Below are 22,127 nucleotides of genomic sequence, written 5' to 3'. Positions count from 1 at the left end.
CCCTGACTGTTGGTGGTCTAGTGGTCTAACCCCTGACTGTTGGTGGTCTAGTGGTCTAACCCTGACTGTTGGTGGTCTAGTGGTCTAACCCTGACTGTTGGTGGTCTAGTGGTCTAACCCTGACTGTTGGTGGTCTAGTGGTCTAACCCTGACTGTTGGTGGTCTAGTGGTCTAACCCTGACTGTTGGTGGTCTAGTGGTCTAACCCTGACTGTTGGTGGTCTAGTGGTCTAACCCTGACTGTTGGTGGTCTAGTGGTCTAGACCTGACTGTTGGTGGTCTAGTGGTCTAACCCTGACTGTTGGTGGTCTTGTGGTCTAGACCTGACTGTTGGTGGTCTAGTGGTCTAACCCTGACTGTTGGTGGTCTAGTGGTCTAACCCTGACTGTTGGTGGTCTAGTGGTCTAACCCTGACTGTTGGTGGTCTAGTGGTCTAACCCTGACTGTTGGTGGTCTAGTGGTCTAACCCTGACTGTTGGTGGTCTTGTGGTCTAGACCTGACTGTTGGTGGTCTAGTGGTCTAACCCTGACTGTTGGTGGTCTAGTGGTCTAACCCTGTATTACATGGCTGAGCATCGCTGTGAAAGCTTTACTGCATCTAGACGGAGAAGAAGAGAACAAGGTGGAGGAAGACGAGAGAGAGAGAGAGAGGGAGAGGGCGTGGGTGGATGTGATGCATTCAGGGCCCTTTGGGACGGAGCTAATTTACATTAGCCGAGTCCAGACTGGGAAAGAGAGAGACAACGAGGGAGGGAGGAGGAGGGGGTGTAAGGGAATGAGAGAAGAGGGGGAACAAAGGAAGGATGAAGACCTGTAGGAGATCTTCTTGTCCCTCCACTTCTGCCCCGTCAGGGCGTAGCGTTTGTTCCTCGGCCGCCGGCCGCCGTGAGGCTGGTCGGGGACGCCGCAGCGAGGCCTCCGCATCCACCTACAGCCACAGGAAGTCACGTTACCTCACAGGAAGTCACATTACCTCACAGGAAGTCACGTTACCTCACAGGAAGTCACTGTCAATGATTATTGATAAGTCTCTCATTGCGTTGCATGAAGGACATGAAACACACTCAGAAGTTAGGAGTCACGTAGAAATGTCCAACATTACATAATAAACAAATCTCTCCATAGTCCATGTGTAATGACTTCTCTGGTGTTCAATGAAGTCTCTACACACCTCTGTAGAGCGTTAGGGTTAACCCTAACTTTAACCCTCTACACACCTCTGTAGAGCGTTAGGGTTAACCCTAACTTTAACCCTCTATACACCTCTGTAGAGCGTTAGGGTTAACCCTAACTTTAACCCTCTACACACCTCTGTAGAGCATTAGGGTTAACCCTAACTTTAACCCTCTACACCTCTGTAGAGGTTAGGGTTAACTCTAACTTTAACCCTCTACACACCTCTGTAGAGTAGGGTTAACCCTAACTTTAACCCTCTACACACCTCTGTAGAGGTTAGAGTTAACCTAACTTTAACCTCTACACACCTCTGTAGAGCATTAGGGTTACCCTAACTTTAACCCTCCACACCTCTGTAGAGGGTTAGAGTTATTAGGGTTTAACCTAACTTTAACCCTCTATACACCTATGTAGAGCGTGAGGGTTAACCCTAACTTTAACCCTCTACACACCTCTGTAGGCGTTAGGGTTAACCCTAACTTTAAACCCTCTACACACCTCTGTAGGCGTTGGGTTAACCTAACTTTAACCCCTACACACCTCTGTAGAGCGTTAGGGTTAACCCTTTAACCCTCTACACACCTATGTGAGCGTTAGGGTTAACCCTAACTTTAACCCTCTACACACCTCTGTAGAGCGTTAGGGTTAACCCTAACTTTAACCCTCTACACACCTCTGTAGAGCGTTAGGGTTAACCATAACTTTAACCCTCTACACACCTCTGTAGAGTGTTAGGGTTAACCCTAACTTTAACCCTCTATACACCTCTGTAGAGGGTTAGGGTTAACCCTAACTTTAACCCTCTACACACCTCTGTAGAGGGTTAGGGTTAACCCTAACTTTAACCCTCTACACACCTCTGTAGAGGGTTAGGGTTAACGCTCTACAGAGGTGTGTAGAGGCCCATCTCCAGTGTTCTGATGGTACTTTGTGTTATCGCCTTAGAAGTCTAGCGGAGGGGTAGAAAACCCTTGAAACCCTTTTTATGTGAGCGCAGCTGAAAACAGTTATGCTGCTGAGAGAAGCTATACAACTGGCCTTCCTTTGAGCCACAAGAAGAACTACATTCATATTTACAATGAAAATCATTATTTATAACCTCGTCGACATCTTGACGAGATTTTATATTTAGTTTGAATTCATTTGATGAATAAAAAAGATTTTTCATGGAAAACATTTTCTGGGTGACCCCAAACTTTAGACGGTAGTGTATATATATATATATATATATATAATAAAGATTCAATGATTTTAAATGAGGGACCAAATATCACATTTAATACAATGTGATATTGTATTAAATGTGATATGTGTTGGTTCTATTCCTGCAGAGTTCTACATAATAACTTCAAGTTGTCTGAACTCATCAAGAGGAGCGACGCCCCGGCAAGATTTGATGAGAAATGGCCCCAAAAAACAAAATATGAAAAGGTGATGTGTGACCCCCGTCACCCAATTAACAACCAATTAACAATCCAATTAAAAAAATAGTAACAACCAATTAAAAAATATATTAACCAATGAACAGCCAATTAACAATCACATTAGAAATCCAATTAAAAACCTATTAACAACCAATTAACACCACAATCAACCACACACCATCCTGTGGGGTGCTGTGTCACCGTCACCTGGCTGAAGGTGTAACGTCTACACAAAGACTTAGATTTTGTATTTTGGGGCAGATTCTCGTCGAATCTTCTCGGTTCTGGTTCTGGTTCTTTTCTTCTGTAAAATGAGAACCGGATCCCGTGGAACCGGATCAGCTGCCTCGTGGTGTGTGAGCTTCTCACACTCCACGAGGCCCGGGGAGAACAAACAGCCAGACTCACTCCACGGTGGTCTGGTCCAGGACCCCCGTCACCGGGATGCCGTAGAAGCGCTGCATGGCGGCCACGGCCGACTGCAGGGCCTTCTCCTGCCGCAGGTCGGAGGTGCGCACGTCGTGAGGCAGCAGGTAGCCGTAGGTCTTCAGCCAGGTCTGAGAGGTCAGAGGTCAGGAACATTCACGAGCATCAGGTGACCATTTCAAACACTCAGTAACATCATGTGACGCTTCTTGAAGAGAAAAGAAAGGCGGATGGAGAGAAGGAAGAGAAGACGCAAAGACACGAGGGAAGAAGTCAGAGAAAAACTGAGGAACCGAGGAACCGAAGAACCAAGGAACGTTGTTTACACAATATGACAGGAAGAGAGGAAGAGGAACAGGGAGGTGAGAGATAACGAGGAGGAGGCTGAGCTCTTCATCTCAGTCGGTCATTAATATGTCAGAGTGTGTGGCAGCAACCAGGAAACACACACACACACACATACAAAGACACACACACACACATACTTACAAAGACACACACACATACACACACATACTTACAAAGACACACACACATACACATACTTACAAAGACACACACACACACATACACACGCTTACAAAAAGACACACACACATATACAAAGAGACACACACACACATACACACACACACATACATACAAAGAGACACACACACATACACACACAAAGAGACACACACACATACAAAGAGACACACACACATACACACACACACATACAAAGACACACACACATACATATATACACACACACACACACAGACAGACACACATACAAAGACACACACACATACACAAAGACACACACATACACACACACATACACACATACACACACACACACACATACAAAGACACACACACATACAAAGACACACATACATACAAAGACACACACACACATACAAAGACACACACACTCCTCTACCACTGATTTTATAAAGCATGACCCAAATGTTTCCCAAAGAAAGGTGATGATGGTCACAAAACAAACAACAACAACAACAACCACCACCACCACCGGTCAGGAGCCGCTCTGCTTCCACCTGCTGAAGGTGAAACATGAAGCATCACAACACACTCATCCACACACTGTCTTTGTCCTCCTCCTCTCCTCTCTTCCTCTCCTCTCTTCCTCTCCCTCCTCCTCCTCTCCTCTCTTCCTCTCCTCCTCTTCTCCTCTCCTCTTCTCTTCCTCTCCCTCCTCTCTCCCTCTTCCTCTCCTCCTCTCTTCCTCTCTCCCTCCTCTCCTCCTCCTCTCTTCCTCCTCTTCTCCTCCTCTTCTCCTCCTCCTCTGCCGTTCCCATGAATTATAAAGGGAGGCTATATTTGGCCCGAGCTGCACATGAACGCGCTCGTCCAGTTTCACTTTAAAAACACTCCTCATGACTATTTATGAGCACGCGCGCCGGCAGCTCGTTCCAGAGACACGCGAGCGTCGGTGCCTCTTACCCCCCCATGTGTTACGGTCCATCAAGGGTCGCGCGCGTTGTCCGGCTGCGCGGCCGCGACAGAAGCAGAGCATCCAACGGGACGCGCGCTTTGTCACCAGGGAAGTCTTCACTGGACGTGCGGGGCGCGCGTCTGCAAACAAAAGAAGCTCGCGCTGCGTTCATTCATCCGGGTCCCGGCGCGCGCGCGGCGGTGGTGAAGAAACACGCACGATATGAATATCATATACAACCCGAACACATCCCGAGGAGGAGCACGACCCCCCGGGGAGTAGGAGGCTCCCTGCGCCCGTGAGCCGCCTACCTCCACGATGAGCGTCTTCTCCTCCCCGCAGACCGACAGCACCCACAACAGGAGCGGGACGGAGCAGGTCTTCCAGCAGAGCCCCGGGAGCCAGGCTCTCCTCCTCCTCCGCCTCACTCCTCCTCCTCCCGTCGCCATGGATGTCTCCGAAATTCCCCCAAATATCCCAGACTCCGGCTCCTGCTTTGTTACCGGAGAAAACGGTCCGTGTGCTCGCGCTTCATCCTCTCCTCCTTCATCTCTCTCTGTCTCTCTCGTGGCCACTGCGCATGCTCCTCTAGGTGGAGCGGAACAGCTGCATGAGGAAGCCGACTACACAGGCGCGGATGCAGGTTGGTCGGGTATCAAGGAGGAGAGAGAGAGGGAGAGACAGAGAGAGGGAGAGAGACAAAGAGAGAGAGAGAGAGAGAGAGAGACAGAGAGAGGGAGAGAGAGAGACAGAGAGACAGAGAGAGAGATGTTTTGATTTTTGAAAAACACTTTATTTACATTTTTTTTCCATTACTACGTTTCTTTAAAAAATGAAGTGTTTTAAAAAATCAGGTTGTTTAAAATAAAAGCAAACAAACAAAATAAAAAAACATTTAAAAAAAGAAAACATGTTTTACCTGATAAAAAGTGGTGCAAACACCAGCTCCTCCTCCACCACAGAACAAACAATACCTTTAAAACACCAGCGTTGTTTAAAAGCATCCAGGTCTCCAATGTGTTTATAAAACCTGAACTCCAGCCAGAGTCTGGCTCTGATGTTACAGAGCCACACTGCCCCGGCCTCCTGCCCCTCTCTGTTTTCCACCCGGGACTTCCTCGTTAAATAAATGGCCATTTTGGCTTCGCCAGATAAAAAATTAAGGAGCTGCCACTTTTCTTTTTCTGTTTTTTTGTAGGCAGCTCCCATGATAAAAACCTTCTCTGTAAAAACCACATTAAAAAGACTAAAAACCAATGTTAAAAGAGCTGTTAGGACTCAGCCAGCCGGGGTCCCACCTCCAGCGCACACCTGAAGCCACTCTGCTCACGTCGCAGCTGTAGCTCGTTATACAGGGAGTAAGTAGAAGGACTGCCAGTAGCTCGCTGCGAGTTCGTTCTGGAAGCTCAGGAGGAGAGCTCATTCAACCCTGGAGTTTTTTTATGTCAGAGCTTTGTGTCATCTGGATTATCGTGGAGTAACTTTTCCCGTGGATTATTTCAATTGTGAGTTTTTTTGTTTGCTTGCTTCCCTTTGCCAAATTAAGGAGGCAGTTTTTCTTTCGTTTTCTCTGAACTTTCCACTCCCTTGAGTATTCAAATAAATTACGCTGTGCTTTCTCGGCTAAACAGTAACACTGTCTGTTGTCGTGCAATTGGGGTCGAAGACAAATCATAACAAGAGCGAAGAAACTCAAAAGTCTCTTACACTCATTAAAAACATGGTAAATAGTCTCCCGGAGGTCACAGAAGGGGCACTGGCTCGGGACAGCGGGATTAATTACGGAAATAAAAGCGTTGGACGCGACAGCACCGTGTAAAATCCGCCACTGGAGGTCAGCGGTCCTTTTCTTCAGGGGAGGCTTGTATAGGACCCCCCACTGCGGGCCAGGGCCTCCATGCCCAAGTCTCTCTGACCACACAGTGGGCGGTCTGTTGCACAGTCTGGACCTGTTGATGCTCTTCACGAGGTTAAAATACAAAGTCTTCTTGTCTGCTTTGTTCAGTGTGCAGTTTTCTGGGTGGCTCGTTCTTAGCAGGGGGCCGGTGAGTCCCCCTAGCCCCGGGCTGAGGGAGATGTCTGGGAAGGGGTCTGCAGGGTCCGGCTCTGCTCTCTCCTGGCTGTAGTCGTTGAGGAGGCTCCTCTCCAACCCGGTCAGCCTCTGCCTCCACAGCTCCAGGAGCCTCCTCGCCACCCGGTCGGAATGCATCCCCAGCAGGGAGCCCAGGGCCGGGGGGTCGCTCAGCGTCGGCCCCACTGCATCCACCAACTGCTGCAGGGAAAGGGTCTTTGTTCGCAGCAGCGCCCCCGTTAGTCCAGGGGTGACGCTGCTGCTAATGTCCATTCTTGCATTATAAATTAATGGTTCTCTCTACAACCAGAACAGAGAGTCAGACTGTGGGCAACTTTCGTGTTTAAAAAGGGCCCACGACTTAAAAACACCCTGATAAAAAGGAGGCAGCCCACTTAACTTTAAAATGCTGTAGTCTATTAAAAACAGAGCAGTATCCAGCCCCAGGTTGTCAGCACGTCTGAGGATGCAGCTGGCCACGTCTCGCCACACTAAAAACCCCGGACTCGTTAAAAACTTCTGAACAAACTGTAATCTAAAAGTGGCCGTCCGGCTGGCCAGGTGGACAAGGCCCTGTCCCCCCTCCTCTCTGGCTAAAACAGCACCCCCTGTGGCACCCAGTGTAGACCCTCCCAAAAAAAATCCACCATCTTCTTTTGTATGTTGGCTAAGAAGCCCGAGGGAGGGTCTAACACGGTCAACCTGTGCCACAGTTGGGATGCAATAAGATTGTTTAAAACCAGTACTCTACCTTTAAAAGACATCTGGGGGAGCAGCCACTTCCACTTGGAAAGTTTCCCCTCTATCTTCTCTGTGACGCCCTCCCAGTTCTTCTGGACCATGCTCGGCTTCCCCAGGTATATCCCTAAATATTTAAAACCGTCCTTTTTCCATATGAGCTTTTGTGGAAGAACCGGGAGGCCGCCACGCCACTCCCCCACAGCGAGGGCTTCGCTTTTCTTCCAGTTCACCCTCGCTGATGATGCCGTGCTAAAATCATGTACTATTTGATTTAAAAGGTTTACATCATTCTGATTCTTAATAAAAACAACAACGTCGTCGGCATATGCCGATAAAATCATTCTCTTACTAAAACCAGGTAAAACCAAACCATGTAAGCTAGAGCGTATTTTAATGAGGGGCTCGAGGGAGAGTGCGTAGAGCATCCCGGACCCCTCTACCCACTCTAAAAGGAGCACACAGCCTGCCGTTTATCTTCAGCACAATCTCAACATTACTGTACAACACCTTGATCTTAGCTATGAAGCCAGCGCTGAACCCAAACTTCCCCAGAACTTTCCAGAGGAAGCCGTGCTCAACGCGGTCAAAAGCCTTTTCCTGATCTAGAGAAATCAGACCAGTGTCCATACCCAACGAGCTGGAGACCTCCAAAACGTCCTGAATGAGGTGGACGTTGTCCACCATGGACCTACCGGGCACACAGTAGGTCTGGTCCCGATGGAGGACCTGCTCCATAGCTCCCCTCAGCCTGGAGGCCAGGACCCTGGACAGAAGCTTGTAATCCACACACAGCAGAGACACAGGGCGCCAGTTACCGATATCCTGCGGGTTTCCTTTTTTTGGCAGTAGCGTTAGCACTGCCCTCCGGCAGGACATCGGCATGGAACCAGAGGCCAGACTCTCGTTGAAGACTTCTAGGATGTCCCCTCCGAGGACATCCCAGTATTTCTTGTAAAACTCAGCGGGGAGGCCGTCGATCCCGGGGGCGCCCTCCTGCAGGGCAGCTTTCAGCTCTTGGGGGGTTATGGGTCTGTCGAGCTCCTCATTAGTCTCCTCGGAGACCTGAGGCAGCTCCCCACAGAGCCCCTCCGTCGACTCTCCCTCCTCCCTGTACTCACATACAGGGAGGAGTAAAACCCCACCGCTCGCTTCCGGATCTGGCTTGGTTCCCATACCTGCAAACTCATGAGGGGTGAAAAAGGTGACAACGGGGGGGGGGGGTGGGGGGGGGGTGCAGGTGACTTTTTGTTGTTGACACCACACCACATCCACGTTGTTTGAAGCCTCAAAGCTTTTAGAACCACAACTACAGTCATTTTATTGTTCTGACCACAAATCTAAATAATGATAATAAACAGTTTAAGAACAAAAGGTTCTCCGCTCTGACTCAGCCCTATAATGATAGTAATAACAAATATACATTGTCATTATATATAATATGGTTAAAGTCATTCATGAACCAACTTCCTTTTTTTGCCTGAACAGTCCTCATGGACTTGTCCCTGAATCTGTTCTGTCTCTACCTGTTTGTCACGATACTCATATTATAACTTCTATACATATTACAGACATGCCATAAATATCATGATACCCGATACCAGAATTCAATACCATAAAAACAATATGGTACCATAAATACGAGACTGGTATATTTATCTATAATAGTAATAAATAAAACATCTGTATGGTTCACTTTTTACCAACTTTTTCAACATTTAACAAATGACAGTAATATGAGTATTAATACAGCCAGATATGAATGAAACTACATGGTTCCATCATAGCATTGATGATACACTATGAGGCCGTTAGTCTCTGACCAGATGATCCACAGTTCATCAGGATGAGCAGCTGGAGAGTTACACAACTTTACACACTGAAACATTTCACTTCTGGCATCTTTTGATTCTTTAAGCCGAAGTCTCTAAGCTCCGCCTCTTCTCTCGCTGTGAGCTGCGCAGCGCAGTGTGCGCAGACAGCTCGACACGGAGCAGCGCGTGCGCTCTGATCGCTCTCTTAATGAAGTATCGATACTAAACATATGCTAAATCACATCGTGTTTAACGTACGGGTACTTTGTTAGCATCGCTACACCGTGCAGCGTGACAGCAGCAGATGTAGCGGGCTAACATTCAAGCTAACCTGCACCCCCAGACGCTGTGGACATCTGAACGCTGATTGGCCGAGACGCGACACGTCCCATCAAAGATGTTTTATTGCGAAGAGCAACACTTCACACTTTTCTCCGCGTCTCACTGCAATCTCAACGGCAGCGGGCCAGGTGACCCCAAACAAAAACTCTTCGGAGCTCCACGATTCACGTGGATGACCTATTTTGAGTTCAAAACGATGAATTTCACCGAAAGGTGACAAGTTTTCAGGTATGGTTCCACAACCGGCTGCCCTGCGTCCGTCAGCAGTGAGTGGATCACTCGCCCCTGCCCACTCCTCTTCTCCAGGCCGAAGAAGAAGCTAGAGGGAGTGTCCATCTCCGCGATGGTTTGGAATCGGGACCTGACCAGTGCGCCTTGTACTCTAACTTCGAACAGGTCGGCGAGAGCCGCCTTTTTACTTTTGAGGACTTCAATATGTCCTCGATCTCCTGTGGACTCGCTCAAACTTTCTAGGTCCACTATCTCAGTCTCCAGGTCTTTCATAGATCTGGTGACGTCTCTAGTGACGTTGAAAGTGTGCTGCTGACAAAGGAGCTTAATTTCTACCTTACCACGGTCCCACCACTGCCTAAGATTATTAAAATCACTCTTCCTCAGCCTAAAAACGCTCCAAAAATAAAACAACACCTCTCTAAAATTCCTATCGAAAGTTAAAACTGAATTTAAATGCCAATACGCGCTCCTGGTTAAAACATTCCTCATAAAAACATGACATAAAACCAAAGAGTGATCAGTAAAACCAGCCGGAACAATGCTGCACATTTTTAAAATATTTAAATGGTGCTTAAAAACATAAATACGGTCTAACCTGGCTGAGGAGATCCTTCCCTCCCTAACGTGGGACCATGTGTACTGTCGGCAGTCCGGATGCATCCTTCTCCACACGTCCACCAGGCCATGAGAATGGACCAGCCTCCTCAGCACCTGCTGTGAAGCTGGATGTGGCTCTGTGTGGTTTCTGTCTTTAAAATCATCCTCTGTGCAGTTAAAATCCCCCCCAAGAATAAAAAATCCTCCGAGGCACAATCATTTAAAACATCATTAACTTTGGATAAAAACAGCTTCCTCTCTGTCCCAGTTGTTGGAGCATACACATTTATAAAAACAACATTAAAAAGGTCGAACCGTGCTTTCACAAAGAACAGCCTCCCCTCCACGATGTGTTTGACCTCCAGTGACCGCGGGCTGAAGGCCCTGGAGAAGAGGAAGCCCACTCCTCCGCTGAGGTTGGTGTTGTGGCTCAGGAGGACTTCCCCCCCCCCCACTCCCTCCTCCAGTCCGCCTCGTTGGTGCTGTCGCTGTGCGTCTCTTGTAAGAAGAGAACATCATTGGCTTTCATCTTGTTAAATTCATGAATAGATGTTCTCTTCTTACTGTCCCTCGCTCCATTTACGTTTAAAACTCCGACTCTGAATGTGTTCATTGAAAGAAAAGAGTTTAAAAAACAAATAAAACTTAAAAACAACAAATCAATTAAAACACACATTGGAGCTCTCCACCTCCCCCTGCTGGATGCACTCTTTCACTTTCGGTAACATCTTTCTAATTCTAAAAACCTCCTGCATGTCTAACTTTTTCTTCGCCATGTAGTAGCGGCAGGAGTGTTCGAAGGCCACGAGGTTAGGGAAGTGATCCCTGACTTCTACTTTCTTCTTGTTTTTTGTTTTATATAAAAACAGACTGATTTCATCCGCCGTATATAGTTTTTGTGTCTGACTGTTTGTTAAAAACAGAGGAGAGTGGCTGACCTCTGACCCCTCCTCGTCACTGCTGTCCTCCGCCGGCCCCGCCCCCTGACTCCTCCTCCTCACCTCCACCTTGCTGGCTTTGGCCTCGCCGCCGGCGCTCTGGTCACTGTTCCTTTTTGGGGCTCCTTTCTGCCCCCCTGCTTCCTCCTTGTCCATCTCCACCTGTTCAGCCCCCTCCTCACCTACACCTTCTTCCTCTGCCCCTACGACTCCACCCACCTGTCCTACCACCTCCATGGGCTTCCCGTCAGCATTCTCTTTGTCCTTCCTTCTTTTTTCTTCCTCTTTCTTTCCTTCGTCATCATTTCCTACCCCAACCACAGCCTCCCCCCCACTGCTCTGGGTGATTTCAACACCTTTGCCACCATCACCATCACCCTTGCCAGCCATAGCCCCATCAGCAACATTTCTTTTGTTTTTCTTATTCTCCCCTCCTTTTTCTTCATCCTCATCACTTCTCACCTCACCCACAGCCCCCCCGGCTCTGGGCAGTTTCCCCACCTATGCCCCCATCTCCACCCTCACCACCACCCTTGCCATCATCAGCCCCATTTTTTTCCCCCTTTTTTCCATTTCCTTCTTCCTTTTTATTATCCTCATTATTTCCCAGCTCACCCACCTCTTCCCCCTCTCAGCTCTTGGCAGCTTTAGCCCCGTCACCACCATTTTGTGAGTCTATTTTTCCTTTTTCTCCTTCACTCTTATCCCTTCCTACCCCACCCACAGCCTGCCTTTCACTGCCCTGCCTAGCCTCACCACCATCACCATCACCATTACCATCGCCACCATCACCATTACTCACGCTTTCATTCATCCCCACCACATGTGTGTCGGGTACAGCAGCAGTGACGCCGCTCGCCGCGCTCTCCGCTGGAATCGGAGCCGCCGCCGCAGCTGCCGCGCCGGTGGCCGCGCTGGCAGCGCCTCCTCTCAGAGACGCCGTGGTCGCGAGCCCCGCCGCCGCAGTAGCGGTGAGCCCAGCCGCGGCAGCTGCCGCGCCCGCCGCCCCCCATGCAGGTGTAGCGCGGCGCGACGCGCCGGACGGACCCGAGCCGCCCGGACCAGCTGACGCCGGGTCGCCGCGCTTCGAGCAGACCCTCGCGGTGTGCCCCTCCTCTCCACAATGAAAGCACTTCATCGCCGAAGACGCGAGACGCGTTATAGTTGAAATCATCTACTCTTACGCTGAAGCGCAGGTTTAACTCCGCGCTCCGGTCGTTGAGTATCATATAAACCGATCTACGGTAACTCATGATATGCTTCATCGAGCTCTCCTTGAACCCCGATGGGATCTCTCTCATCGGGGAGACCAGTTTCCCGTGCCGGGAGAGCTCTCTGCTGAGGAACTCATCGGAGATGAGCGGAGGGACGTTTGACACGAGGACTCTGGTGGACGGCTGATCCAGCGGAAACACCTGCACAAACAAATCTCCCACCGAGAGACCCTCCTCCACTACTCGGCTCACCTTCCCCACCTGATCCAGGAAGATCACGACCGAGCCGTTCATCTTGGCGGCGGACTTCACGCTGCTGAACCCGACTTTCTTCCCGACTGCCCGAGCCAATTCCTCCACGCTGCACGAGGAGTCACCGGCAATCTTCATACCGTGTCTCCTCGTGAGCAGCGGGGGGGGAACCGGGGCAAACATTTCCGCCACGCACCGAGCCCGGTGAGGCACCGGCAGCGGGAAGACACCCAGAGAAAAACCCAAATAACCACCAAACAAATTAAACTACTGTGAAACCAACTAACACACCACATAGAATTAACCCACGTAACTGTGAAAGAGAGAAAAGAAAAGAGACACGCAATCGCTCCGCTCACACACACCCAACCTGTCACTCTGACTCACAGCGCGAACTGAGAGAGAGAGAGGAGAGAGGGAGGAGAGAGAGAGGGAGGAGAGAGAGAGAGAGGGAGAGAGAGAGGGAGAGGGACAGAGAGAGAGACAGAGGGAGAGAGAGACAGAGGGAGAGGGAGAGAGAGACAGAGGGAGAGGGAGAGAGGGAGATGTTGTTGCAGTCGCGCTTCATCTACACCAGGAGTGCTCCAGATGCAGAGAATCCTCTATTTGTGTCTCTGTGTGTCTTTGTGTCTTTGTCTCTCTGTGTCTTTGTGTCTCTGTCCTCAGGAGAAGGTTCTATGTGGAACCATACATCTCTGAACTGCGCAGTAGGGAACGAGATTCTTCTTTGAACCTTAAACTGAAGAATTTCATCCAGTGAACAAGTTAAAGAAGAGATATATATATAAATAAATAAATATATATATATAAATATAGATATCAAATTAAATCTTCCCTAACTTAAAACCAGGAGAGGAACAGAAACAATCACGAAGGAGAGCTCTGATTCTTAAAAATGAAGACTATGCTTCATGTGGTAAAGCTGCCTTCTCTCTCCTGGCCACCAGGGGGCTCCTCTGGTTGTATAGAAGTCTATGCTTCATGTGTTAAAGCTGCATTCTCTCTCCTGACCACCAGGGGCCGACTCTGGTTGTATAGAAGTCTATGCTTCATGTGTTAAAGCTGCATTCTCTCTCCTGACCACCAGGGGGCGACTCTGGTTGTATAGAAGTCTATGCTTCATGTGTTAAAGCTGCATTCTCTCTCCTGACCACCAGGGGGCGACTCTGGTTGTATAGAAGTCTATGCTTCATGTGTTAAAGCTGCATTCTCTCTCCTGACCACCAGGGGGCGACTCTGGTTATATAGAAGTCTATGCATCATGTGTTAAAGCTGCATTCTCTCTCCTGACCACCAGGGGGCGACTCTGGTTGTATAGAAGTCTATGCTTCATGTGTTAAAGCTGCATTCTCTCTCCTGACCACCAGGGGGCGACTCCTCTGGTTGTATAGAAGTCTATGCTTCATGTGTTAAAGCTGCATTCTCTCTCCTGACCACCAGGGGGCGACTCTGGTTGTATAGAAGTCTATGCTTCATGTGTTAAAGCTGCATTCTCTCTCCTGACCACCAGGGGGCGACTCCTCTGGTTGTATAGAAGTCTATGCTTCATGTGTTAAAGCTGCATTCTCTCTCCTGACCACCAGGGGGCGACTCTGGTTGTATAGAAGTCTATGCTTCATGTGTTAAAGCTGCATTCTCTCTCCTGACCACCAGGGGGCGACTCCTCTGGTTGTATAGAAGTCTATGCTTCATGTGTTAACGCTGCATTCTCTCTCCTGACCACCAGGGGGCTCCTCTGGTTGTATAGAAGTCTATACTTCATGTGTTAAAGCTGCATTCTCTCTCCTGACCACCAGGGGGCGCCTCTGGTTGTATATAAGTCAATATAGTGACTCGACTTCCCTCAGTAAACATTGTAAACATGAGTTTATGTCTCAGTCTCTAGTTCCAAGTCTTCTTCTATACAGCACTGGACTGGTGGCATCACATTGTCTCCTCTCTGGACTGCTGATGCTCGTCTCTCCTTCTCATCCCTCTGCACCTCCTTCTCATCCCTCCCTCCATCAGCTCAGTCTGTCAGGAGGCGTCTCACACCTTCCTCTTGTCTCCGTCTCCTTGGTTTCAGCCGTTGCCCTTACAGCCTTTTACTCCTTTCACACTTCTGTCCTTCAGCCCTCTTTTAGTGCTCCTCCTCCTTCACCTCCTCCACCTCCTCCTCCTCCCCCTCCTCCTCCTTCACCTCCTCCCCCACCCCCCCTCCTTCACCTCCTTCTCCTCTTCCCCCTCTTCCTCCTTCACCTCCTCCTCCCCCCCCTCCTCCCCCACCCCCTCCTTCACCTCCTTCTCCTCTTCCCCCTCCTCCTCCTCCATCTCCTCCCCCTCCTCCTCCCCCCCTCCTCCTCCTCCTCCTTCACCTTCTGGCTGTTGTTCAGCTCAATATTTTCATTCGGCTCGAGACTTCTGGACCTCGGACACATTGTTGGGACATTTGAGAAAAGTCAACAAATACGCCTGACTTTCCAGAGGCCTGGTTGGTTGGTGGTGTTGTCGTCCTGGTTACAAGTGAGGGAGCTGCCTGGATTTCATTTAATTGCTTTGGGACTCTGACTTGATCATTTTATCACCCGTGTTCAGCCTGTTGGTACATTTACACTTGAGGGGAAACCATGGGCTCTAAACCCACGATCGACTGTTCCCCCTTATGGTCGGAGTATGACGACATGGCTCTGAGGCTTTATGAATTTGCTTTAGAGCAGCCGTGCCTCCTACCAGATGTCGGCATAGATCCGTCTCTGCTGAAGTATTCTGGTCTGGACTCCAACGCCGCGCTGCGGAGCTACTCCAACGAGCTGATCGACAAGGTGCCGGGATACGTGGACAGGTTGGGCTCCACTGGAGCAGCTGACGATTCCTACAACATGTTCCGGCGAGTGTTTGGCGAAGAGAAAGCTTCAGGCGTCCGGGACACGATGTCGGAGTACGTGAAGCGCCATGAGATGCACATGAAGGACCAGCGCCTGCTCCAGATGGAAATCCAGAGGCTGGAGACGCAGCTGAGCAACCATCTCACGGTGCTCAAGAACTCCCTGCTGCACGACGGGCAGATGGGGAGCCAGGGGTTCAAGATCTGGGTCAACGGAGCCTCCTTCCACGTCCTGATGCTGATCCACGAGGCTCGACTGAACTCTCAGACATGCATCAGAGCGACGGACTCCGTCCACATCATCCGAGCCGCCATCAATGTGTACTCACGGGACCTGGAGCACATGCTGGAGGCCTACAGGGCTCACCTGACCAGCATCACTCGGATTCATTTCAATTTAAATTGCGTTGGCTACGGATGTTATGAACCATCGAGCACATGTTATATAGAAAACAATGTCAAGAATTGTAAAAGACATGAAAAGAATTTTCATCCGCGATCCTACTGTTATGGTCCTTGTGTGATGGAGCCGTTCATGAACAACGTTTTCTCCAAATATGAAGGTTTAAAGAGTCATTTTGTAAACATCAAGGACAACCTGAGCCTTCACATCAACCAACACGACTCACTCACGCTGACTTCAGCCCGGAAGGTTCCCGGCATCCGCTCCCGTCTTTACGGATCGCGTTAACCCTGCACACGACACGGCAACAGGCTCGTTGGTTCCTGAATGCATTCACAGATGAAGTGTTATTCAAATAAAACTATTCCAGTGACTTAATGGTCCTCTATTCCGCATGCACACTTCACGGTGAAGAGGTGAGACAGATGTCATGTTTGAATACACAGGTATGTATACAAGAACAGCGCTTACCTTCAGTACACTGCCACCTGGTGGTGTGAATAAATAATGCCTCTGTGGCAGCTGTGGGTGGGGGTGTGTCTCTGGGACAGGGGCCGCAAATGGGCCTGATTGGCCCCAGATGTGGGGGATCTGACTTGATTAGCCCTCAGCTATATAAGCTGGAGGGGAGAGGGAGGCAGGGGAGTGAGCAGAGCCACAGTCTGCTGGAACGAAGCATGTAACAAGTAGAACCTCGCTGTTGACGAGTGCTTTGGGGAGGGAACCTACGGGTGACGGCAACGAATCCTGTCACCGGAGGCTTTGTTGTCAGGCGGAATTATCTCCACATCATTCAGATGACATTCCATCTGACATTCACTCATGAATTAACTTGTCAAATACTTTGGCTGCTTGCCAAATACCAGCAGGAGCAGAAAGAAGATGACGTCAGCCGCAGCTCTGCGAACCAACACTACCACTTTAGTCCACAGGGGGCAGAACCAACACTACCACTTTAGTCCACAGGGGGCAGAACCAACACTACCACTTTAGTCCACAGGGGGCAGAACCAACACTACCACTTTAGACCACAGGGGGCAGAACCAACACTACCACTTTAGACCACAGGGGGCAGCAGAACCAACACTACCACTTTAGTCCACAGGGGGCAGAACCAACACTACCACTTTAGACCACAGGGGGCAGCAGAACCAACACTACCACTTTAGTCCACAGGGGGCACCAGAACCACCACTACCACTTTAGTCCACAGAGGGCAGAACCAACACTACCACTTTAGTCCACAGGGGGCACCAGAACCAACACTACCACTTTAGACCACAGGGGGCAGAACCAACACTACCACTTTAGTCCACAGGGGGCAGAACCAACACTACCACTTTAGACCACAGGGGGCAGCAGAACCAACACTACCACTTTAGTCCACAGGGGGCACCAGAACCACCACTACCACTTTAGTCCACAGGGGGCAGAACCAACACTACCACTTTAGTCCACAGGGGGCAGAACCAACACTACCACTTTAGTCCACAGGGGCAGAACCAACACTACCACTTTAGACCACAGGGGCAGAACCAACACTACCACTTTAGTCCACAGGGGGCAGAACCAACACTACCACTTTAGACCACAGGGGGCAGCAGAACCAACACTACCACTTTAGTCCACAGGGGGCAGAACCAACACTACCACTTTAGACCACAGGGGGCAGCAGAACCAACACTACCACTTTAGTCCACAGGGGGCACCAGAACCACCACTACCACTTTAGTCCACAGAGGGCAGAACCAACACTACCACTTTAGTCCACAGGGGGCACCAGAACCAACACTACCACTTTAGACCACAGGGGGCAGAACCAACACTACCACTTTAGTCCACAGGGGGCAGAACCAACACTACCACTTTAGACCACAGGGGGCAGCAGAACCAACACTACCACTTTAGTCCACAGGGGGCACCAGAACCACCACTACCACTTTAGTCCACAGGGGGCAGAACCAACACTACCACTTTAGTCCACAGGGGGCAGCAGAACCAACACTACCACTTTAGTCCACAGGGGGCAGCAGAACCAACACTACCACATTAGTCCACAGGGGGCAGCAGAACCAACACTACCACTTTAGTCCACAGGGGGCACCAGAACCACCACTACCACTTGAGTCCACAGGGGGCAGCAGAACCAACACTACCACTTTAGTCCACAGGGGGCAGCAGAACCAACACTACCTCTTTAGTCCACAGAGGGCAGCAGAACCAACACTACCTCTTTAGACCACAGGGGGCACCAGAACCACCACTACCACTTGAGTCCACAGGGGGCAGCAGAACCAACACTACCACTTTAGTCCACAGGGGACAGCAGAACCAACACTACCTCTTTAGTCCACAGGGGGCAGAACCAACACTACCAATTTAGACCACAGGGGGCACCAGAACCACCACTTGAGTCCACAGGGGGCAGCAGAACCAACACTACCACTTTAGTCCACAGGGAGCGACAGAACCAACACTGCCACTTTAGTCCACAGGGGGCATCAGAACCAACACTACCACTTTAGTCCACATGGGGCAGAACCAACACTACCACTTTAGTCCACAGGGGGCACCAGAACCAACACTACCACTTTAGTCCACGGGGGTGCGTCAGAACCAACACTACCACTTTAGTCCACAGGGGCACCAGAACCAACACTACCACTTTAGTCCACGGGGGGCGTCAGAACCAACACAACCACTTTAGTCCACAGGGGGCAGAACCAACACTACCACTTTAGTCCACAGGGGGCAGAACCAACACTACCACTTTAGACCACAGGGGGCAGAACCAACACTACCACTTTAGTCCACAGGGGGCAGAACCAACACTACCACTTTAGTCCACAGGGGGCAGAACCAACACTACCACTTTAGTCCACAGGGGGCAGAACCAACACTACCACTTTAGTCCACAGGGGGCAGAACCAACACTACCACTTTAGACCACAGTGGGCAGCAGAACCAACACTACCACTTGAGTCCACAGGGGGCAGCAGAACCAACACTACCACTTTAGTCCACAGGGGGCAGCAGAACCAACACTACCTCTTTAGTCCACAGGGGGCAGAACCAACACTACCACTTTAGACCACAGGGGGCAGAACCAACACTACCACTTTAGTCCACAGGGGGCAGAACGAACACTACCACTTTAGTCCACAGGGGGCAGAACCAACACTGCCACTTTAGTCCACAGGGGGCATCAGAACCAACACTACCACTTTCGTCCACAGGGGGCAGAACCAACACTACCACTTTAGTCCACAGGGGGCACCAGAACCAACACTACCACTTTAGTCCACAGGGGGCAGCAGAACCAACACTACCACTTTAGACCACAGGGGGCGTCAGAACCAACACTACCACTTTAGTCCACAGGGGGCAGCAGAACCAACACTACCACTTTAGTCCACAGGGGGCGTCAGAACCAACACTACCACTTTAGTCCACAGGGGGCAGCAGAACCAACACTACCACTTTAGTCCACAGGGGGCAGAACCAACACTACCACTTTAGACCACAGGGGGCAGCAGAACCAACACTACCACTTTAGTCCACAGGGGGCACCAGAACCAACACTACCACTTTAGTCCACAGGGGGCACCAGAACCAACACTACCACTTTAGACCACAGGGGGCAGCAGAACCAACACTACCACTTTAGTCCACAGGGGGCGTCAGAACCAACACTACCACTTTAGTCCACAGGGGGCAGCAGAACCAACACTACCACTTTAGTCCACAGGGGGCACCAGAACCAACACTACCACTTTAGTCCACAGGGGGCGTCAGAAGCAAAAAGCTCCTTATGGTCAATTCAAATGATTGAAAACTAAAATGATAATCTGTGTCGGCAGGAAACATGCGGCCAACGTGGTGGATTCATCATTGTGCTTAAAACAAACAGGTAAACAAACAGGTAAACGTCAACAAGTTAACAGAAGTGAGGACAAACATGTCACAGACAGGGTCCGTCTGGAAGCCCCGCCCCTTTGTGTTTGATCTGGAACCAAAGAGCCTTCAGATAAAAGAAGCGTGCGTATGTGTGTGATGGTCTTTGTGCTGAAGCTTCCGCGTGCCTCATAACTGGATTCAAACCTGTTGCTCCGAAGCCTCTGCAGAACATTCCTGTGACACAAAGGAGAACTGACGTCGAGCCGCCCCGTCGCTCTACGTCCACATCTACGTCCACATATCTACATCCACATATCTACGTCCACATATCTACATCCACATATCTACGTCCACATATCTACATCCACGTCCATATATCTACATCCACATATCTACATCCACATATCTACATCCACATATCTACGTCCACATATCTACATCCACGTCCATATATCTACATCCACATATCTACATCCACATATCTACGTCCACATATCTACATCCACGTCCATATATCTACATCCACATATCTACATCCACGTCCATATATCTACATCCACATATCTACATCCACATATCTACATCCACATATCTACATCCATATATCTACGTCCACATATCTACATCCACATATCTACATCCACATATCTACATCCACGTCCATATATCTACATCCACATATCTACATCCACATATCTACGTCCACATATCTACATCCACATATCTACATCCATATATCTACATCCACATATCTACATCCACATATCTACGTCCACATATCTACATCCACATATCTACATCCACATATCTACATCCACATATCTACATCCACGTCCATATATCCACGTCCATATATCTACATCCACATATCTACGTCCACATATCTACATCCACGTCCATATATCTACATCCACATATCTACATCCACATATCTACGTCCACATATCTACATCCACATATCTACATCCATATATCTACGTCCACATATCTACATCCACATATCTACATCCACATCTACGTCCACATCTGCATCTACGTAAAAAACTTTCCAAACACACTAAATATTTCACGTGACGGTGGGGGCCGAGCTGGGGGCGGTGGGGGCGCAGGGCTGGAGGACGGTGGGGAGCAGGGCTGGGGGCGGTGGGGAGCAGGGCTGGAGGACGGTGGGGGGAGCAGGGCTGGAGGACGGTGGGGGGAGCAGGGCTGGGGGACGGTGGGGGGAGCAGGGCTGGGGACGGTGGAGCAGGGCTGGGGACGGTGGGGAGCAGGGCTGGGGACGGTGGGGAGCAGGGCTGGGGACGGTGGGGAGCAGGGCTGGAGGACGGTGGGGGAGCAGGGCTGGGACGGTGGGAGCAGGGCTGGAGGACGGTGGGGAGCAGGGCTGGGGACGGTGGGGGGAGCAGGGCTGGGGGACGGTGGGGGGAGCAGGGCTGGAGGACGGTGGGGGGAGCAGGGCTGGGGGACGGTTGGGGGAGCAGGGCTGGAGGACGGTGGGGGGAGCAGGGCTGGGGACGGTGGGGAGCAGGGCTGGGGACGGTGGGGGAGCAGGGCTGGGGACGGTGGGGAGCAGGGCTGGGGGACGGTGGGGGGAGCAGGGCTGGAGGACGGTGGGGGGAGCAGGGCTGGGGGACGGTTGGGGGAGCAGGGCTGGGGGACGGTGCTCCTTCAGGACGTTGGGCTTCTCTTGGACGCTCCATTGTTCATAACCCTGCCACATTGTTCACGCTGCGACACCGAGCCGGGAGCCGGGCCGGGTTTCCTGACAGGAACCCCTCCCCCGTCTGAGGAGCGTATTCTTAGACGGGGGTCAAACATCCTCCCCAGGGACCCAGAAACCACCGGAGGGTCTCGGCAAGAGATTCTTTCAGGAGGTGCTTTATGAAATATTAAAAACATCCACTAACTCGGGATATTGAGCTTAATTTAAAACTGAGAGCTTTCGGGCCGATCAGAGTTCAGCCTGCTCATTCACTTTTGTTTATTACTATAAATTAGAATAACAAAGTGCTTCATATTGGAGGTTGAATGTAAACAAGGTAGAGGTCTGCATCGATCAGGATTCTGGTGCAAAACCAGGAACACGTGTCGGAAATATTATGACAGACCGCAAAATCAGCAGCATGCTAACCATGACAATGCTGATGTTCAGCAGGAATCTCAGTGTGTTAGCATGCTAACATTAGCTCATTGAAGTTAACATCCAGGTGAATGAATGTCATTGGTTCTGAAGGCATTTGGTCATAAACCGAAATTATTGAGACGTTGACCTGATGAAGGCTGACAAGTTAT

General features: G+C 50.2%; 2 protein-coding genes across 4 annotated transcripts in view; both read right to left on the bottom strand.

Annotated features, from left to right (window-relative positions):
- The window catches only part of mmp24 (matrix metallopeptidase 24), a 45,233-nt gene extending 40,110 nt beyond the window's left edge, over positions 1-5,123 (bottom strand). For 2 of the 3 annotated variants that reach the window (XM_056437253.1, XM_056437254.1), the window contains exons 1-3: positions 4,784-5,123; positions 3,008-3,156; positions 811-927 (exon numbers count right to left, since the gene is read on the bottom strand). In XM_056437253.1, coding sequence (XP_056293228.1) covers positions 811-927; positions 3,008-3,156; positions 4,784-4,921 — 404 coding nt within the window. In that variant the 5' untranslated portion in view covers positions 4,922-5,123. Of the gene's footprint in view, positions 1-810; positions 928-3,007; positions 3,157-4,480; positions 4,613-4,783 lie in introns of all 3 variants that reach the window. The other variant, XM_056437255.1, reaches the window with a different exon arrangement.
- Positions 5,124-20,901: 15,778 nt separating this feature from the next.
- Positions 20,902-21,555, bottom strand: LOC130207821 (uncharacterized). The gene has a single exon (XM_056436541.1). The coding sequence runs from the start codon at positions 21,553-21,555 to the stop codon at positions 20,902-20,904; it is 654 nt and encodes a 217-aa protein (XP_056292516.1).
- Positions 21,556-22,127: the final 572 nt, after the last annotated feature.

The sequence above is a fragment of the Pseudoliparis swirei genome, chromosome 18 (genome assembly GCF_029220125.1).
Source record: "Pseudoliparis swirei isolate HS2019 ecotype Mariana Trench chromosome 18, NWPU_hadal_v1, whole genome shotgun sequence".
NCBI classification, from domain to species: Eukaryota; Metazoa; Chordata; class Actinopteri; order Perciformes; family Liparidae; genus Pseudoliparis; species Pseudoliparis swirei.
The sequence above is the reverse complement of the archived record's forward strand: the minus strand, read 5'-3'. Positions and strand labels throughout refer to the sequence as shown.